The sequence below is a fragment of the Myxine glutinosa genome, chromosome 10 (genome assembly GCF_964187855.1).
Source record: "Myxine glutinosa chromosome 10, kmMyxGlut1.1, whole genome shotgun sequence".
NCBI lineage: Eukaryota > Metazoa > Chordata > Myxini > Myxiniformes > Myxinidae > Myxine > Myxine glutinosa.
The window spans coordinates 80,193,087-80,213,702 of record NC_136270.1 but is presented as its reverse complement, the minus strand read 5'-3'; the positions used below and the strand labels follow the sequence as shown (position 1 = coordinate 80,213,702).

Genomic DNA, 20,616 nt, shown 5'->3' with positions numbered 1-20,616 from the left:
ATCGGATTCACATCCGGCATCAACTGACGCCAGGGGATTTTGCCAGGAGGCTGGTGCTTGCCAGATGGTTGATAGCACGTTGCGAAGCAGATGTCAATTTCCTGCGGTATCTCGTTATCGGCGACGAAACTGCTTTCGCCATGGACGGCAAGGTCAATACCCATAATGTTCTTGAATATGCACCGACAGGCGCAACCCCCAGAATTTAATTTTGACACCAACATGAATCGACAAAAGTGGACTGTTTGGTTGGGACTTTGTGGAAGTGGTCAGGTGATCGGACCATTTTTTCTTTCAAAGGAATGTCAATGGTAACAGGTATCTGCAGATGATCTGGCTGGAGGAGAACTTTGAGTGACAGGTTCGTGGTGTCTTCAGATATCTCTGGTGGGCCCAAGATGGCGCCCCAGCACATCGTCTTATCGCTGTCCGAGATCGACTGAGGGAACTCTTTGGAGACCGAGTCATCGCCCTCAACCATGCAGTGGAATGGCCGTAAAGATCACCTGACCTCACACCATGTGATTATTTCCTTTGGGGACATTTAAAGAACAAGGTGTTCGTAACTCCTCCCCGTGATCTTGACGAATTGCAGGGCCGTATTCGACATGAAGTGGATGCTTTGCGCAATGACCCGGCGTTGGTGAGACAAGCAGTTCAGGGCATGCTCCGCCACTGTGAGCTTTGTGTTGAAAGGGGAGGTGCACATGTTGAAGGTGTGGGTGCATAAAGGCCAATCATTACTGAGAAAAGTTCACATCTGACGTTCATTTTGCACCATTTATCCTGACTTGCAACGATTAGCCAAACTTGTAAAAATCCAATTTTAACTTGTCATTTTCAATGAACATGTACTCGGTCATGTGTGACAGCAATGATGCATGGAAGGTATCAATGGAAAGCTGAGGATCTCCTCTTAATCAGTAAACCACATGTAAATTGTCAAAATAAATAACCTTTGCATATTAACCCCTCGAATTCTGATTACCTTTTTTTTGATACGCACTGTATATATTATATATTGTTGCGGATATGGGATTTGGCCTCCATCCATATCCGCTTGTAAATATTCCCCTATTTCCCCAATACTCCCCAACTATCCCCAAACCCCCATTCCCTAGTCCCATTGTCTGTAAACAACACTCTGTAGAACCGACCCTCCCCTTTTTCCCCCATTAAATGTCGTGCCCAGGTTCACCGCATCTCACGTAGACAACTATAGGACATCTTGCTAGTTATTCTTAGTCTATGTCAGTCAAGGACTCGTTTCCATTAATTCTGACTCTTCGTTGCACCAGAATGTGATTGTATGGCACCAGTAGTGAGTTTAGGACCTCCCAATACCTCCCCGCATCTCTTCCTCATGGAACTACAACAACAACAACAACTACAACAACAGAGGGGGGCGGCGCGGCGCGGCACGGGGAGTGTGCGTCCTCACTCTGGCTTGGTTAGCCGCCATTGCCCATGTGCTCCGACGGGGTTACCACGCAGGGGCTGACTGTCAGCTCCTCGTCAAGGGCGGAGCCCGGTAACCCCCCCCCGCACCCAATAAGAAGCGGCGGACCGATTCCATCTGGGGCGGAGCTAACAAGCCGAGGGCGTGTCACTCCCCGCTGGATACGCAGCCACTTACCGGAGGTGACGTGAGATGCGCCCCCAGCTTGGAGAGAGAAGTCGCCACCTCCGAGCGCTGAGAGACCTCCCTGCATCTTTTGGACCGCGCTTTATCCTGTCCCTGAGCCAAGGTGCACCTTGTGCTATCCATCGACTACCTGCCCTTCCTTGCCATCAATCCCTGTGTGAGTCAGTCTTGTCCCGTTTATCTGTGGTCTGTCGGGGCTAATATAAGACCGTGTTTAAGTGCCCACCTTCCTATGCTGTACCTCTTGTCCGTGTAATCTAAACGTTCTGCATACAAATATTATAACCTCCTCCGGAGGTCTTGAGAACTGTACCCCTGGTGTCGTGTCATTTAATCCCAGCCGTTGTGTCCTTTCCTTAATTGATTTAGCATAGCGCGATTTGGCCAACGTTCGAGTGGAATCGGGTAAACTGTGCAGACGCGGTCATACCAAACCGCTCGGTAAACTAACATCCAAAACCGCGTCTGTAACATTTGGTGTCGGGAAGTGGGATTCGATCCGGAGCGCGTTTCACGCGCTCGAAATTATAACGGCGAAATTTGATTGTGTTTTACAAAAAAAATAAAAACCCGAATTTTGAAAGTCGCGCTATGGCAGACCAAGACGGCTGGGTTCCGGTAGAGGAGAGTGAGGCAGGGTCGATCCAGGACCAAAATGAGGGACATGAGGAGAGCGAAGCAGTGAGGGTGGCAGGGTCGCAAAATAGCGTCGTCGCGCACGAGGTTACGGGCGCGCAAAATGGCGCCTCGCACATGGCCACGGCGTCCACGCCCGCGACCGTAGTAGCGCCGCTGGTAGATTTGAACCTTTTTTTATGCAAATGAAGGCCCTTATGGACAAGAATAATGAAGAAATGGAAAACAGAATAATGGGGGCAATGAGGGACGAAGCGAGGGCTCAGAGTGAGCAATTGGGGGTAATGGGAAACCAAATGGGGGTAATGAGGGACGAAGCGAGGGGTACCGGTGAGGGGTTAGACAATAATTTTAAGGGATTAGACAAGAAATTTGGGAAGTTAGACGACAAATTTGAGGGGTTAGACAACGGGATAAAAGAGGTGAAAAATGGGTTAATGGGGGTAGAAAATAGAATGGCTGCCCAGGAGAATCAGATAGAGGGAGTGAAAAATGGGTTAGAGGGGTTAGAAAACAGGCTGGAAGGCAAATTGAGGGACATGAGGGACCAAGCGGAAAGGGAAGTTAACCAAATGGGGCAGCAGATAGAGGGGGTCAGAATGGGGGTAGAAACCAAACTGGATGCTCACAGGGAGGAAATGGAGCAGATGAGGGTGGCATCTGGGCAGGAGATGCAAGTGATGGGAGAAGAGATCAGAAGAGGTGTGAGTGAGGAGGTCGGAGGAGTGCGCGAGGAGGTGAGGCACTGTAAGGAGCGCATGGAGAAGGAGGTGAGAAAGGGGACTGTAAAATTGCAAGGTGGTATAGAGGAGTTGACGCTGGGAGTAGAACAACTGACAGTGGGACAAAAGGAGTTGGGGGAACAGGTAAAGAAGAACACAGCGGTAATAGAGGGGTTAAAATCGACACAGAAGGAGATGAAAAAGGACGTAGGGGTAATTAAAAAAGAGTGTCAGACGGTACATGAGGACTTGACGAGGAAAATGAACAAGGTGGTAGAGGTGATGGAGGTTAAAGAGCGGGAGGTGCGGGAGCACATAGAAAAAAATTAAGTGGAGTTAGAGGAAGAACTTAAAGGGGCGCACGAGGAGATGAAGGAGGTGAAGCAGAAATTAGAAGAAGTGGAAGAAGGGGTGAGCGAAATTAAGAAGCGACGGAGAGAGGATAAGAAAGAGATAAAGGAGGAGGTAAAAGAATTGGTCCAAAGTCTGTGTTCGGATCGTGATGATGTGCTCATTAACCGGATGAGGGATTCGCAGGTGATGGAGGAGAAGCGAAGAGAAAGAGGACCCGGTGTAAGTGGTGACCAATATGGTCGTGCGTATGATGCGCCAGGTGATTTAATAAGCTTGGGGGTCGAGATAGACCCGGATGTTCATGAGAGGCCAAGAGTGAGGTGTATGGCTGGTCCGGAGGGTATGGAACGAGAGGTGCGAGGCGTGGGTGAGCAAGGTTGTGGTGGTATGGAATGGGTGGCGGGTTGCGGAGGTGTGACCCATGCATCGACACCAACAGGGGTAGTTGTTGGAGGGACCGGGGAGGCACGAGAGCCCCTTGGGGGTAATGTACTGTGGGGGCCCGGCCGGTTCGGCCCCGCGCTGACCCCGCAAGGGGCGACGCACGGGGTCCAGCAGGCGGGCAACGACTCGCATACGAGGTGGTCCCACAAGGTCCCACTCGCGCCGTATGACGGCAAGAGTGATCTACGCGCGTACCTGGCGCAGTTTGACTGTGTGTGTAAGGGCAACGGTTGGGGTGAGGACGAAGGTGGAGTACACCTGGTGGCCGCATTGCGCGGCGCGGCGGCGGAGGTGCTGACGGCATTACCAGCGGGTGCTCTCACCCTGCCAGCCCTCCGCGACGCCCTAATTAATCGATTCGGAATAGAACAGCAGAGCGAGCTTGTTAAAGCTCAGCTCGCGCTGCGAAAACGCAAGCCCCAGGAAGCCATCGGGGAACTTGCCCACGACATTCGCCGCGCAGTGGGGATCGCACATGCTAGCATGGCAGCGGATTCCCGGGAAAGCCTGGCGCTGGACCATTTTATCCAGGCCCTCCCGGATATTGAGCTCCGGCAACAGCTCGCCATGTGGCGCCCGCAGACTCTGAGCCAGGCGGCTGATGCTGCGGCCCGTTGGGAAGCAGCGAGGCCCCTGGCCCGGGGGGGGGCGAGCGTCTCGCAATGGCGGTCCGCCAGGTGGGACCCCCGATGGAGGGCGGACCCCTTAGGGGGCCCGCCCCCGACGTGAGTCCTGACCTGGCGGGCATGGTCCGGAGGCTGGTGGACCAGCGCCTGGCGGGACCTGGACCATGGCAGGCGGCCCCGGAGGTGGCCCGCGGTGGACCACGAGCGGGTAATCCAATTCGGACCTACAGGGGGGGAAATTTGGAATTCCGGAGGCAAGCACCTTATCAGGTGAGGTGCTATACTTGCAACCGTCTGGGTCACCTGGTGCGGCACTGTCGAGCCACGCGCCAGGATGATCCCCGGCGGTTGAGGTCCTCAACTCCGCCCAGGGGGGAGCGGGTTAGCCGACCCCAGACACCCCCCCGCCAGACCCCGGGAAACTAGAAGGTGTCGGGCACGTAGGGCGGTGTTCGGCAGAAGAGGATGGAGGAGAGCCCTCATTGACGCGACAGGTCATTTATTGTGGCCAAATTGGAACCGGTAGCCTGACAATTAGATGCAAAATTGCCGGCGTGGGGGTAGACGCCGTAGTGGACACAGGAGCTAGCGCCACGATCATCAGCCCTGTGGTCCTTGATTCGAGCGCAGGTGGCTGGGATAAGATCCAGCGCCTGCAAAATTATAGTTTGCAACTTGCTACCGGGGTAACGGCCCCGATCATAGGGCGTGGTTCTGTGACCCTCAAGTTAGGGTCGGTAAGGAGGGAGATAGATGTTTGGGTGGCGGAGGTGTGCGACCCATGTTTAATAGGGTTGGATTTGTTGACTGCCAGCGGTTGTAAAATCGACTTGTGCCGGGGGATCCTGCAGGTGGGAGTAGAAGAGCTGCCGTTAGGGGGAGTGAGCACGGCCGAGAGAGCGGAGCTGGAGGCTTCCGAGGCCGTGACCATTCCCCCAAGGGCCGAGGCGATAGTGCCGGCCCGGTGGGCAGCTCGCCCAACATGGCAGGAGTCCTGCGGCCTGGTCGAACCGGTGGCAGCGCAGTCCATACCGGGTTTAATCGTGGGCCGCACCCTTGTAAAAACGGACGGACCGGTAGTGGCCGTCCGAGTAATAAATATGAGTACAGAACCACGCACTATAGTAAGGGGCACGAGGGTAGCTGGCTGCACCCCAGTTGAGGAAGTCGCGACAGTGAGGGGCGAGAACGTCCAGCCGAGCCGACCCCGGGGGGAGCCTTCAATAAGAAGTAGGAATTGGCCCGATCCCATTTGCGAGATGGTAAATCGTAGTAGCGTAGAGTTGGGAGGTACCCAGAGGGAGGCCTTACACAAACTGGTTGGGTCCCATTTGGACCTCTTCTCCCTGTCCACCGAGGATATTGGACGTACGGGCCTGGTGAAACATCAGATCCACACCGGTGAGGCCCGGCCTATTCGTCAGGCCGCCCGACGGCTCCCTTGGAGCAAGAGGGCGGAAGCTGACGAGCAGGTTGAAAAAATGCTCGACGCAGGCGTGATCGAGCCCTCGGGAAGTCCTTGGATGTCACCTGTTGTGCTGGTCAAAAAGAAGGATGGGACCACGCGGTTCTGCGTGGACTATCGCCAGCTAAACAACGTGACACTCAAGGACTCATATCCCCTGCCAATGATTGATGACACCCTCGATGCCGTTGCGGGCTCAAATTGGTTCTCAACTTTGGACCTCAAGAGTGGGTATTGGCAGGTGGAGATGGATAGGGCAGGGAAGGAGAAAACGGCATTTTCCACAGGTAAGGGACTGTATCAGTTTACTGTGATGCCGTTTGGTTTGTGTAACGCCCCCGCCACCTTTGAAAGATTGATGGAACATGTACTAGGCGGCATGCCATGGCAATCATGCCTGGTGTACCTGGATGACGTCCTAGTACATGCCAAAACGTTCCCCCAGGCAGTAGCTAATTTGGACCAGGTGTTCGGGTGCCTCAGACAGGCAGGGTTGAAGCTGAACCCGAGTAAGTGCACCTTGTTTGCCAAGGAGGTGGCCTATTTAGGCCACGTCATCGGTTGCGAGGGGGTAAAAACGGACCCAGACAAAATTAAAGCGGTAGAGGAGTGGCCCGCACCACGTACCATCAAAGAGGTGCGGGGATTTTTGGGACTCTGCTCCTACTACCGGCGCTTTGTGGCGAAATTTGCGGAGTTGGCCCGTCCCCTCCACCGGCTTACGGAGAAGGGGACGCGATTTAATTGGACACGGGAGTGCCACGAGGCCTTCCAAAAATTGAAGGGGTGTCTAACATCCGCACCCCTTCTAGCTTACCCCACTAGTGACGGGGCATTTACCCTGGACACGGATGCGAGCCAGGAAGGATTGGGCGCAGTTTTGTCTCAGACACAGGAGGGCGTGGAGAGAGTGATTGTTTACTATAGTCGGGCCTTAAGTAGGCCCGAGCGAAATTATTGCGTCACTCGCAAAGAGTTATTGGCCATGCTGGCTGCCATGAACCATTTCCACCCGTACTTGTACGGGCGGAAATTTTTGGTTAGAACTGACCATTCCTCCTTGCAATGGCTCCTTCGGTTCAAGGAACCAGAGGGCCAAATTGCAAGGTGGTTGGAAAAGTTGCAGCAGTACGATTTTGATGTGGCCCATAGGGCCGGGAAGGCCTATGGTAATGCGGACGCACTCTCTCGGCGTCCTTGTCTGGGGGAAAACTGCAAATTTTGTGCGAGACACGAGGAGAGGGAACAATTGGGCGATTCGGACCCGACCCTCGTTGTCCGGGCAACCCGGGTGAGAGGGCCAATTTTGCCACTAACCGCAGATGAGGAATTCGGAACTTTGGCATGGAGCACGGCCCAGCAGGAGGATCCTGTCCTGGGGCCAGTGTTCAATTGGGTCAAATTGGGGCAAAGACCAAAGGGGGAAGAGGTCACCCCCCTCGGGGCACAGACCAAGGCGTATTGGGCTCAGTGGCAGACCCTGGAATTGAAGGATAACATCTTGTATCGCAAGTGGATGGAGGTTCCCTCTGATAAAACTTCCTGGCTGGTGGTAGTCCCAAATAAATTTAAGACCGATATATTGCAACAGGTGCATGGTACCCACCCCGGCGGCCATTTGGGCAGGACAAAGACGACATCGCAGGTACGCCGGAGGTTTTATTGGGTGAATATGGGGCGCGACATACAGGACTGGTGTCGGAGATGCGACGCCTGTACTGCCAAAAAGGGACCAGCACGGAGGATGAGGGCCCCCCTTCAATTACACCAGGTGGGGGCCCCCCTAGAGCGGGTGGCCATGGATATCCTAGGCCCACTACCCCGCACCCGCCTAGGTAATAAGTACATCCTCGTTGTGATGGACTACTTCACCAAGTGGCCGGAGGCCTACGCCCTCCCCAACCAAGAAGCAGGGGTGGTAGCGCAGGCCTTCGTGGAAGGATTTGTGTGCCGGCATGGGATTCCACAGGAGTTGCACACCGACCAGGGACGAAATTTTGAGAGCAAATTGCTAAAAGATGTGTGCAGTCTCCTGTCAATTCGGAAAACCAGAACAACGCCTTTAAGACCTCAATCTGACGGGATGGTGGAAAGATTCAACCGAACTTTAATCCAACAACTGGCACTGTTCACCGCCACCCGTCAGGATGACTGGGACGAACATCTCCCTTATTTGCTCATGGCCTACCGAACCAGCCAGCACGGGGCCACCGCATGCAGTCCAGCGTTGCTTATGTATGGGCGGGAGTTACGGGCTCCCGCCGACTTGCTATGCGGTCCCGTGCCAGACACAGTGGTTAACCCGCCGAGGGAGGGGTACGCACGTCACCTAGAGGAAGGCATGGAGCTAGTCCATGCCTTCGCTCGCCGCCAACTCCATCTGGCGGGGGAAAAGATGAAGCGCAGGTACGACGACCGGAGCCAGGGGAGTCAATACGCTCCGGGGATGAAGATTTGGTTCTTTAATCCCCGGAGGCGGAAGGGAAGGTGCCCAAAACTCACCTCCCCCTGGCAAGGCCCAGGAGTCGTCCTGTCGCAAATCTGTGACGTGGTCATTAAGATCAAAATGGGGCCACGAGCCCTCCCTCGGATCGTCCACGCCGACCGGATAAGGCCTTACACCGGCGAGCAGGCGCCCCCGTGGATTGCCTCGGCTTTAGATGCCGAGGCGGGACCCAGTACCTCTGAATAAGGGGGGCTTATTAGTGCCAGAGGACTGGGGGATTGATGAGCGATGGGCCCGGTGGGTAAGGGTGGCATCCCTGCCACCCTTCCCATGGTGGGGCAAAGGAGCACTAGTTATGAGGTGTATGGCAGTGAAAACTAGCCCGGGTGGGTTAGGATATTGATAGGGCCCTAGAAGATGACATTAGGTGACGTTAAGGTTAGTTAGTGACAGTGATACCTGTAGTGGGGACGCAGGTAGATTAGTGTGGATTATAATGACGAGGGAGCGCAATAGTTTAAAGGGACGACTGGGAAGCGCAAGTTTCAGAGGGGAGTAGTTAGATGAGATGATGCTGTGTGAGAACTGGACAGGTGTGTGGAGCAGTGTATGAGTAGTGAGTGTGTGGATCAGCGCGAATGCGCTTGGGGAGAGAAGGGTGCAGGTGGCACCAGGTGTGAGAGCACAGGTGTGCAAGTAAAGGTGGTGTGGAGAGAGTTGGAGTAAGTGGTACGGAGTGGTGTGCATGGTGCGAAGGTGTGGATGGGGGAAGAGTGGACCCCTTTCACGAGTACCCGGGGCGGGTAGTGTAAGTGTTAGGTAGAGGGTATAGGTAAATTGTGGTTGGATATTGGCATTTGTGGTGCGGTTGCAAAATGGTATTGTGGATGGGTGCATTAGTGTTGTGGAAATGGCTGGGCGTGTAGCCTGTTAGTGTGTGTAGTTGGTTGGGCACTCCACCACTGTGAGGATGTCGGCCAGGTGAGGCCGCAGGTGGGCTCTGGGAGCCGTTAGTGTCAGTGGGGCCCGAGGATCCGGAGGACGGACCCGGGTAGCCCAGTGCCAGAGAGGGCACCGAGTGGGGAGAGCGCCAGAGGGCTTTCCCCAGGTAGTTAGGTTAGGGTAAGGAGCAGGTAAGCTCGGAGGCAACTGCAGTGGTGGAGGTGTGCAGGTGGGTAGACCCGCTGGGAGAGGTACACGCCACAGCCCAGAAATTGTGCGAGGGCACCGGGAGATGAATCGGGGGAGTGAGACCCCAAATTGAAAAGCACCACATTTTGGTCAATGGGAATTGGTTTTTAGAACCCATAGTGTAAGAGGGCCAATGGTTTGGCAGGAGAAAGACCCCGGGTAATGTAAAGTTGTTAAAGTCATTTAGGAAATAGTTAGGATTGATGAACCTGTCGCACCATACGCAGCCACTTACCTGTGGTGATGATGACTCCACACCTGTGTTTTCTTTGTTCTGTGTGCAGGAAAGGAGAATTGCTGTTTGGATTGGTGAGACGCATCACGACGTGGATGAGACATTGGGGTGATTCCATCTCTCCCTCCCTAGGAGGGACTGATGATGAATTGGTGATGGCAAATTTTGATGTTGAATTGGAGATGGCAAATTTTGATGAGAGTTGGAAATGGCAAATTTGATTGGTTAGGAGGGAGAGAAGACGAATTTGGTTTATGGGAGGAACGGGGAAGACAGTAGGGACGTTTGTTGATTTGTAAAGTAGATGTTTATGGGTAGTGTTGTGTTTTGTGGATACAGTAAGGGGTAAGGGAGGGGCAATGTAGGTTACCTGGTGGGGGGGGGGGGGGCGTACGGTAGGAACGTACCTGTCTCACCTGGTTCCCATGTGCCCCCAGTGTGCATCATCTTGTATTGCGTGCACTTTTCCGCCCTTACCACCTTACTCACTTGTCTTCTTCTTTTGTCTCCCACCTCCGAGGATCTGGCTTTGGGGCAGAGAGAGAGGAGAGAGAGGTGCTGGCTCCGCAGTTGTGGGCCTGCACTTTCGCTGCTTGCTGCCGGGATCGATACACCATATGGACCGCAATTTTTGTGGCCGCCCACCATGGACCGCAGTCTTTTGCGGCCAAGCACCACCCGTCGATGGACCTATGGGTCAACGTGGCACCTATGCCAGACAGGTGAACCACTAATAGTTGGCCCCCTGACGGCCACAATAAAGAAATGGACGCGGTTGGCGCCTTTCTTTGTTTTTGAAGGAAGCCAGAACACCAAGTGGGCTCCAAGGCAAGACCAGCGGCAGAACATCGGCCGGCTGCGACACCACCGGTGACGTTGAGCACTTTATTGGTGCACCGGATGGTGCTGACTGTATGAATATGGGGTGGTGCTTTTGGTGCTTGGATGGGATGCTCTGCACATTATTAAAGGCCGTAGGGCCACAGAGCACTCGTGGGTTGGTGTATCGATGCTGGCATGCGTGCTCTCTCTATGCATAACATCTGCATGTGTTCCTCCAAAAACAGGTCCTGGATCGTAGTGTAAATATCAGTGTAGTCTTATGTAAATAATGCTCCCTACCGGCTGTATGTTTAGTTTGAGAATTCTTTCCGCGATTCGGTTATCCTGTGGGTGTGTTTCTGTGAGGAGAAGGGTGCAACGTCGCAGGGGGACATATTTACTCATTTGTGAACATCTGTAAAACTGTCGCACTCAGGGTAGAGTTAATAGTAGAGGGAACTACATCTGAGTGCCACACTAAAGTAGGTAAAAATTTATCGGGTCGGGACGCCCCGAGGTAGAGAAGGGTGCAATGTTGCGGATATGGGATTTGGCCTCCATCCATATCCGCTTGTAAATATTCCTCTATTTCCTCAATACTTCCCAACTATCCCCAATCCCCCATTCCCTAGTCCCATTGTCTGTAAACAACACTCTGTAGAACCGACCTTCCCCTTTTTCCCCCATTAAATGTCGTGCCCAGGTTCACCGCATCTCACGTAGACAACTAGAGGACATCTTGCTAGTTATTCTTAGTCTATGTCAGTTAAGGACTCGTTTCCATTAATTCTGACTCTTCGTTGCACCAGAATGTGATTGTATGGCACCAGTAGTGAGTTTAGGACCTCCCAATACATCCCCGCATCTCTTCCTCATGGAACTACAACAACAACAACTACAACAACAGAGGGGGGCGGCGCGGCGCGGCGCGGGGAGTGTGCATCCTCACTCCGGCTTGGTTAGCCGCCATTGCCCATGTGCTCCGACGGGGTTACCACGCAGGGGCTGACTGTCAGCTCCTCGTCAAGGGCGGAGCCCGGTAACCCCCCCCGCACCCAATAAGAAGCGGCGGACCGATTCCATCTGGGGCGGAGCTAACGAGCCGAGGGCGTGTCACTCCCCGCTGGATACGCAGCCACTTACCGGAGGTGACGTGAGATGCGCCCCCAGCTTGGAGAGAGAAGTCGCCACCTCCGAGCGCTGAGAGACCTCCCTGCATCTTTTGGACCGCGCTTTATCCTGTCCCTGAGCCAAGGTGCACCTTGTGCTATCCATCGACTACCTGCCCTTCCTTGCCATCAATCCCTGTGTGAGTCAGTCTTGTCCCGTTTATCTGTGGTCTGTCAGGGCTAATATAAGACCGTGTTTAAGTGCCCACCTTCCTATGCTGTACCTCTTGTCCGTTTAATCTAAACGTTCTGCATACAAATATTATAACCTCCTCCAGAGGTCTTGAGAACTGTACCCCTGGTGTCGTGTCATTTAATCCCAGCCGTTGTGTCCTTTCCTTAATTGATTTAGCATAGCGCGATTTGGCCAACGTTCGAGTGGAATCGGGTAAACTGTGCAGACGCGGTCATACCAAACCGCTCGGTAAACTAACATCCAAAACCGCGTCTGTAACAATATATATTTTTATTTTTTTATTTTTTTTAACGCACAAACATTTCAAAACATTGCAAAAAACGTGTTCTTTATTGCATCTTTATTGTAAAGATACCTCTTTATTGCATCCATTTCTTTATTTCTAAGGACCTTTAAATACCAACCAAAACGTCACACTCGTTCAATAAAAACGAGTTCATAAGGTGTTCCTTTCTCTAACTATATGGAACATTGTCCCAATCAATATCAACCAACCGCATTGCCATGGTGCACATAACGTGGCTTGGAGCTTTGTAAAAGAGTTATTTTGTGGTAATGTGGATCGAAATAGAAGGCTGCAGATACTCGAGATACATTTACACTTTACAGGAATATCTGCAGTACCGCACTCCATAACGGAGTCAAGGGATACGTACACACCAAAGTATGGATTGCGTAAGCATTACAAAGGTGCCAAAATAGTGCACAGCAGGTCCCGGGTTCAAATACCAACGGTGACTTAGTCTCTCCCACCTCCCCAGCTGTCTCCTGACGCTGCTTCAACCATGGAAACGCTTGCAGAAGCCCTTATGGGGTGTTCAGCAAGGCTGCGGGCACGGACAGAGTTGGCACCCGCTATTTACGGGAATTAGATGTGGGTGAGAAAGGGGGTGTGGGGGGTCAAACACCAAAGGGGTCTATTCAAATCTGGACTTTTCACTACCCCTGGGTCTTGTTAGCTTGTGTAGATGGATGACCAACTGCCACGTTTTGTGCCATCGTGCTGCGCGTGTGACGAGTCTCCACCTAACGGGCCTTCCTGGCATTGTACAAAACCGAACTCGTTTCTGCTAAAACAAACTTTTGTTCAATAATCCACCCAAGTACGAGGTGTTCACATATGATTGAGAAGTTCAAATTGAACAAGTACCCTGTTTATCCGGCTGGCATATCCACTATCAAGGTATCACAATAAGGCGATAGGCTGTACGTTTTGGGTAAAGCACAAATAAACGCATCATTCAATATCGTCTCCAATAGGCTTCTTGTAAATACAGAACGGTCGGTCTATGTTACTGTATATCGACTCAACGTGTTCAAATACTAACGTATATGTATTTGTGATAAAAAGCCACTCACTATATGCACCCACGTGGCCTGGAAAAGTTTATATAAAACATGTGACCAAAAGGAACGAGAAAACACCGTCACAAAAAAAAACCAAACAACATACTCAGACAATCAATAAGCGAAACGAGGAACTTGGCACTCTATACGAATACACCGTCTCAAATAGGTATCCCTTGCCTACCTTTAATTGTACCTTCTCCCAACCTCTCCTCCACGCCCAGTCCTCTACCTTGCTCTCTGCTTACCTCCTCCTTTTCTCGATAACATTTTTCACATTTCACTTACCTCCCCATCCCCACTCTCCCACCCCCACGTTTTCCTCGAGCATACATAAAAATATATCCTATTTGTTAATTTATTATCAAACGGAGATATTATAAACGAAGAGTATGCAAAATAATACGTTAGTGTTTGTATCTACGAACGAAGCTGGGCTTCACAGTTTCTTCATCTGAAACATCTTCCTCCTTGCAACTTGCTATCTCGTCTTCTTCGTTTTCTTCTTCTTCTTCCTCGTCGTCGTCCTCCTCCTGATCTTCTTCCTCGTCCTCATCTTCTTCATCCTCCGAGTCGTCCTCAATCTCTCTCTCCTTAACGTTGCCGTTGGTGTTGTCCGTGAGCCGACCGACGCCTCGGCGATTTGTTTCAACGCTGCGTTTCTGAGCCGACAATCATCGCAACAAGGCACTTGAGCATGGAAACAAGAATAGGAAATTGTTTGCAATACCAATCCGAATCACAAGCAGTTTCAGGTAAGCGCACAGGAGGTATCATACATAAGAGCTATGCCAAACCAAATTAGGAAATTTCTTCCGGTGAATCACTACACTGAATGTGTGGGTGGCTGTGTCTGAGATGTGATTCACATATTAAGTCCAGCGGTATTCACGATTGTGACTCAACAAGACTTGGTTCACAAAGTGGACAAGACGTGCAAAGCCAATGTAGCCGAAGGGGTCAACATTCACAGGTAACATCTAATGGGGGTCAGTCAACGTTCAAGGTGGATTCACACACATGGTCTATTTGCATGTATTTGCATGTGTATGTATTCGCATGAGAACCATAGAAAGCTGTTCTTATAAAAAAAAAATTCACAACATCTAGGCTCATGGAAGAGTTCAGTGGCAGAAGGTATAAAGGCAACAAACTGAAAGTGGGACAACAGGGCAAGACTTGGAGCCAATGAAAAAGGGAATGAAGGAACACGAAAACATTGAGAGAAGAGGGATTGGGTTAACTACCAGGTAAACATGCAACTAAGAGGGTTAGATTAGCTGGAGGATTAATGGAAGGAGAAAATATTGTGAGGTGGGAAAGGGGATGGCATGCAATGGTAGTGCACTACTTGCGGTAGGCTGGACATTTGAGCTCTGGAAGGAAAATTGGATTTGAACTGCCTCAGGAAAGTAGTTGTGCAAATGGGAGAAATGAAGAGCAAAAGAGTTGAGGTGTCCAGAAAGCCTGGATTTTCAAAGTTTAATCAGGAGCTCATTCATGGAAGAATGCATACATCCAGGAGTTTCGGAAGAAGGTCAGAGGTTATAGAGAGCAGAGGGGGCGAGAGCAGTGAAGAGGTGGTAAAATAACAGAGAGGCTCCTGACATGTCTGCGATATGAGAGCAACAGGCCCAGTGCTTTGGGTTCATCATGGCGAATAATCTTAAGAGCTTTAGATTCCATCAATTTCGGGAAAGACCGATGTGCTGTTGGGACACCAACCCAGAAAGGGGAGCCTCCTTGAGTTACAGGTAATAGCCTCGTAGATTATGAATAGTTCTGGTCTTTCAAGGAAGACTTGGGTCTGTGATTGCTTTGGAGGCCTGTCATCACTATCAGATACTGTGAAGATGGCAGCTCAATCGTTTTATGACAGGGCATTTAGCTAAATGTTCAGGTCACTGTGTCAGTTTGATTTCTGAACTCTTCAATAAGTCCATGATCTTGTGATTATGTCTGTATGTGTACCTTTGGTTGCCTACTGGGTGAAACATTGAGAAAACTTGAGAAAAAAAACAAAACACCAAAATATCATTATAGTTCTAGATTGTAAACGTTCGGATGTAAAATGCATGAATAATAAATAAAAACAACTAAAGGTGCTTGTGATAGGAGGATGTACCAGAGATGGCGATCCGTGGCTTGCTGATACAGCGAAGCTGAGAGAGTTCTGCCGAACCACATCCAACCTTGAAGGTTGCTCAAGAGGTCGCAACAAGTTACGAAACACCTGTACGTGGAGTAGGGGAAGTCAAAAACGAGTCCATGGCAGACATTATTAAAATACAAAAACTAACTCAGGGTGTTATGTAGACACAGGAACAAGTAACAAAACAAACTCGCATACTTAGGAAAATGGGGAAAGAAACATCACTATCTTTAAAATGAACGGAAAGTGGGTTAGCCTTCTTATTTTTCCCATCTGAGCATTAAGCTCGAGATGTTGGGATCCCAGATTTCAAATCACATGTACTATGTTTGACGGTTCACTGTTTATTAACGTCTTGCGTGTATGCAATACATCATGTATGTGCATGCTCCACGAGCCCAAGGAATTGTAGAAATAAATCCGACATATGTGGGGTGTTCAAAGTTCTCGGAACGAGATAAGCACGGCCTCGGAACGAGGCTTTGGATAGGTAATCTCTTCACTCCTTTATTTCATGATTATGGATTCCTCCCAATTATTCCCCACAAAAGGGGGAAGTCGTCGCGGGAGTCGGCGTGGATTTAGCTACCGGTTCAAATCACACGCCACTCTTGCCCATCCCACGTCACCATCGGCCATATGCAAGCCTCATATACTGCATGACACCTGATCTTCTCTCTCCCCAATCCCACCCCCATTATCTCCCCATTTATACATCCACCCCAGAAATTCCTTTCAATTAATTCACATTGTGGATTACCATGAATTTTAATTAACTTTACCATGAATGAATTATTAATAAATTCATTAATTATTCATTCATTCAGTAATTTGTAAATTATTCATTCATTCATAAATTATACCATTAATTAATTTTGTTTTAATTAATTTTATCATGTGTGGATAAATTTTCCTGTGAAAGTAGATAGTTTCCAAGCCAAGGCACGTTTCAATAAGCCAAAACAAAATGGTGGCTTAAGAACCCAGCGATGTCACAGAGGGCTGACCAAGATGGCGTATCACCATTTTGGTAAGACTTATTTTGCTTTTGACGGGGTTAAGCGAAAAACGGGGTTAAGCGATCATGTGCATGCACAAGTGTGGTGTAGTATGTACGTTTCTGCATTTTTAAAATTCATTTTCTTGGCAACCGTTGGTCCGATTGACACGAGATTGTCACCACAGGAGTGCCTCTGCCTGTAGAATTTCTTTATTCATGATTATGACGTCATACCTCATGTTGTGCAGACACCATCTTGAAAAAACGTTGCAATCTCTATATCTCCGAAACCACTCAATGGAAAAAATTAAACATGACTCATTGTCAAGTACTCCCCATGGGGGATAAGATATGTTAATGATGATGTCATCAGAAAATTCATTATGACGTCATAATTCGACAATTAAAACTTTTGATCTGCACCTCTTGGTGCAGAGAAAAAAAATTCTGTGCACATCTTGGTCTGATGGACATGCAATTTTCACCATAGGAACACTTACTCCTGTAGAATTTTTTAAATGATAATTATGACGTCATAGGTCACGTGGTACAGGTGCCATCTTGGAAAAACCGAAAAATACTGCACCTTTATATCTCCGAAATCGCTCCATGGGAAAAATTGAAACGTGACATTGTAAACAACTCTGCATGGGGCATTAGTGTTATTATGATGACATCATTGGTGCCTTAATTATACTTCATAATTTGACAGGGAAAACGCTTATTCTGATCAGTTTGAAATTTATTGAGCGTGATCTACGCAACAATTATATTGGAGAACTAGTATAAAGCCCGTCAAAAATGACGGGTTGGAACAGTTTTTGACGGTACAGCTGCGTGAGCATGAAAAAGTCTGAAGTCTGGGCCTAGTGTCAGTGGTGCTCATATCATCTTTATTTATTAGACATCCTATGGGCGTAAATGAACACTCGTTTTACTCTGCGTGCATTGCACATCATGTGCAGCAAATTTCACCTCCCTGTGCCTTGTATTTATTGTGATTAAAAAAAAATACCACTTCTGTACACTGACCTTGAGGCTCAGTTTGCTCGCCACCATCTACAATTCCAATGTAAGAGACATAATTACTCTTCTTCTGTGTCTTTGGAGTCCTCAGGGTTTTTTGTGTCCTCTGGGTCATTTGGGTCCTTGGGGTCTTTTGGGTCTTCAGGGTGTTTTGGGTCTTCAGCATATTTTTTGTATTTTGGGTCTTCTGGTTCATCGACAGAAGCTTTGGACCAATTTGTTGCCAACTTGAAGCAACAAGAATTGTAAGTATCTGGTCTCAAGTATCTTATGGGTCATTTTAATCTTTTTAGTCCTCTAGGTCTTTTGAGTCATTTGAGTATTTTGGGTCCTTGATCTGGATCTTTGGGGTATTTAAGGGTCTTGGGGGTAACTTGCATCTTTGGAATCCACTGGGTCCTCAGGGTCTTTGGGGTCTTTTCAGTCTTCAGGGTCTTTTCGATATTTTTGATCTTCGGGGTATTTAAAGGTCTTTGGGGTATTTTGGGTCTTTGGGTATTTTGGGTCTTCATGGTCTTTTGGGTTTTTGTGGTCTTTTGGGTATCCGGGGTCTTAATGGGTCTTTGGGGAATTTTGGATCTTCAGGGTCTTTTGGGTTTTTGTGGTCTTTTGGATCTTCAGCATACTTAATGGTCTTTTGGGTCTTTAGGGTGTTTTGGGTCATTGGGGTCTTTTGGCTCCTCTGTGTCTTTTGTATCCTCGGGGGCTTTTGGATCCTCGGGGTCTTTTGGGTCTTCGGGGTCCATTGGGTCTTCAGGGTCTTTTTAATCTTCAGGGTCTTTGGGGTATTTTGGGTCTTCATGGTCTTTTGGGTCTTTAACAGTCTTCAGGGTCTTTTGGGTCTTCAGGTTCTTCAGGTTCTTTTGGGTCTTCAGATTCTTTTGGGCCTTCAGGTTCTTTTGGGTCTTCAGGTTATTTTGGGTCTTCATGGTATTTTTGGTATTTGGGGGTCCATTGAGTCTTCAGGGGTTTTTTTTGTCTTTTGGGTATTTGGGGTCTTCGGGTTATTTTGGGTCCTCGGGATTGTTTGGGTCTTTTGGATCCTCTGGGTGTTTTGGATCCTCGGGGTGTTTTGGGTCTTCAGGGTCTTTTGGGTCCATTGTGTCTTCCGAGTCCTTGGGGATTTCTGGTTCTTCGTGGTCTTAAATTGTGTCTTTAACAGTGTACAGGGTATTTTGGGTCTTCAGGTATTTTGGGTGTTTGGGGTCCCTTGGGTCTTCTGGGTCATTGGGGTCTTTTGGGTCCTCTGTGTCTTTTGTATCCTTGGGGGCTTTTGGATCGTCGGGGTCTTTTGGGTCCATTGGGTCTTCAGGGTCTTTTTAGTCTTCAGGGTCTTTGGGGTATTTTGGGTCTTCATGGTCTTTTGGGTCTTTAACAGTCTTTTGGGTCTTCAGGTTCTTTTGGGCCTTCAGGTTATTTTGGGTCTTCAGGTTATTTTGGGTCTTCATGGTATTTTTGGTGTTTGGAGTCCATTGAGTCTTCAGGGTTTTTTTTCGGTATTTTGGGTATTTGGGGTCTTCAGGTTATTTTAGGTCCTCGGGATTGTTTGGGTCTTTTGGATCATCGGGGTGTTTTGGGTCTTCAGGGTCTTTTGGGTCCATTGTGTCTTCCGAGTCCTTGGGGATTTCTGGGTCCTTGGAGTCTTCTGGGTATTCATGGTCTTAAATTGTGTCTTTAACAGTGTGCAGGGTATTTTGGGTCTTCGGGTATTTTGGGTGTTTGGGGTCCGTTGGGTCTTCTGGGTCATTGGGGTCTTTTGGGTCCTCTGTGTCTTTTGTATCCTCGGGGGCTTTTGGATCCTTGGGATCTTTTGGGTCTTCAGGGTCCATTGGGTCTTCAGGGTCTTTTTAGTCTTCAGGGTCTTTTGGGTCTTTAACAGTCTTCTGGGTATTTGGGGTGTTTGGGGTCCATTGGGTCTTCTGGGTCATTGGGGTCTTCTGGGTCTTCATGGTCTTAAATTGTGTCTTTAACAGTGTACAGTGTATTTTGGGTCTTCTGGTATTTTGGGTGTTTGGGGTCCATTGGGTCTTCTGGGTCCGTGGGGTCTTTTCGGTCCTCAGAGTCTTTTAGGTTTTTTAACTGGTGGACACACAGTCGTGTTCAAAGATTGCCCATCAAACAAAAGTTGTGGACGAACCAAAAAGGACCAAAAAGACCCCACTAAAATCCCTCCTAAAGCACTACTCACGTCAAAGCCTTTAAAACACACCGTTATGAAGGGGGACAGACACACACATACACACACAAACACACATTGTGTTTTATATGGTAGATAAAGAACTGTGCATTCATTAAATACGAGTTCCTTTAAGACGAAGTTCCTTTTAGAGGAACTTCAATTCAGAGGGAGGCCTGTAGACTCATCAAGCCTGTGCAATAGTTGCCAACCTATGGTTGCTTGTAAATGTTCTAACCTTTTTAAATGCTGAGCATCAATGAAGGAAGCAGCATGTACCATTTTATATCGCATGTCTTTGGTATAATTTGCCAAATGGTCTGGTTCAGACCGCAGACCTTTCATGCTTTCACCCATACGTATGCCATACTCTTGAAACATATAACCCCCAGAAACAGTGCAAGCAGAGAAATAGGCATTAATTATTAAATGATTTGGAATATAATCCAGGACAGTGGGGTAACATCAGAAACCTATAGAATGTAGCCAGGACAATGTGACACCCTACCCCAACATTAGTAATAATTGTGCAAGTGAAAGTCAAATGGGATCTATTTCAGGTATTCATAGAAGGAAATGGGGGAAAAAAGTTATTTGCTGTCATATATTTTAGAAAGTAATTTTATTCATAGTGAAACAACAATATGAGCATTTTAAGAGTATGTAATGTACACCATGGCAATCGTAAAATGCAAATAAAGATTCAAACATGACATTGATGCTTTGATGTTAATGTGATACCTGTTCCCATTCCACTTATATGCACGTCTCATATAGTATGGCCCTCATAAGGGCCACGTTTGCATCGGAATTTCTAACCAGGTTGTTTGCAAATAATTGTGTTTGTTATGCTAATTTTGCTTTTGATAATCATGTCTGCCTTCACCTCCGTCACCGAAGGTGGACGGAAGTTACGTTTTCACCCCTGTGTGGTTGTTTGTCTGTCTGGCTGCGAGCGGAATCT

The 20,616-nt window shown here is 49.0% G+C and overlaps 1 protein-coding gene across 2 annotated transcripts in view; it reads right to left on the bottom strand.

The window, feature by feature from the left end:
- Positions 1-12,274: 12,274 nt before the first annotated feature.
- LOC137433440 (CBY1-interacting BAR domain-containing protein 1) overlaps positions 12,275-20,616 on the bottom strand; it is a 41,279-nt gene continuing 32,937 nt past the window's right edge. For both annotated transcript variants that reach the window (XM_078785802.1, XM_078785803.1), the window contains 2 exons: positions 15,424-15,531; positions 12,275-13,960 (listed from right to left, as the gene is read on the bottom strand). In XM_078785802.1, coding sequence (XP_078641928.1) covers positions 13,706-13,960; positions 15,424-15,531 — 363 coding nt within the window. In that variant the 3' untranslated portion in view covers positions 12,275-13,705. The remainder of the gene's footprint in view (positions 13,961-15,423; positions 15,532-20,616) is intronic.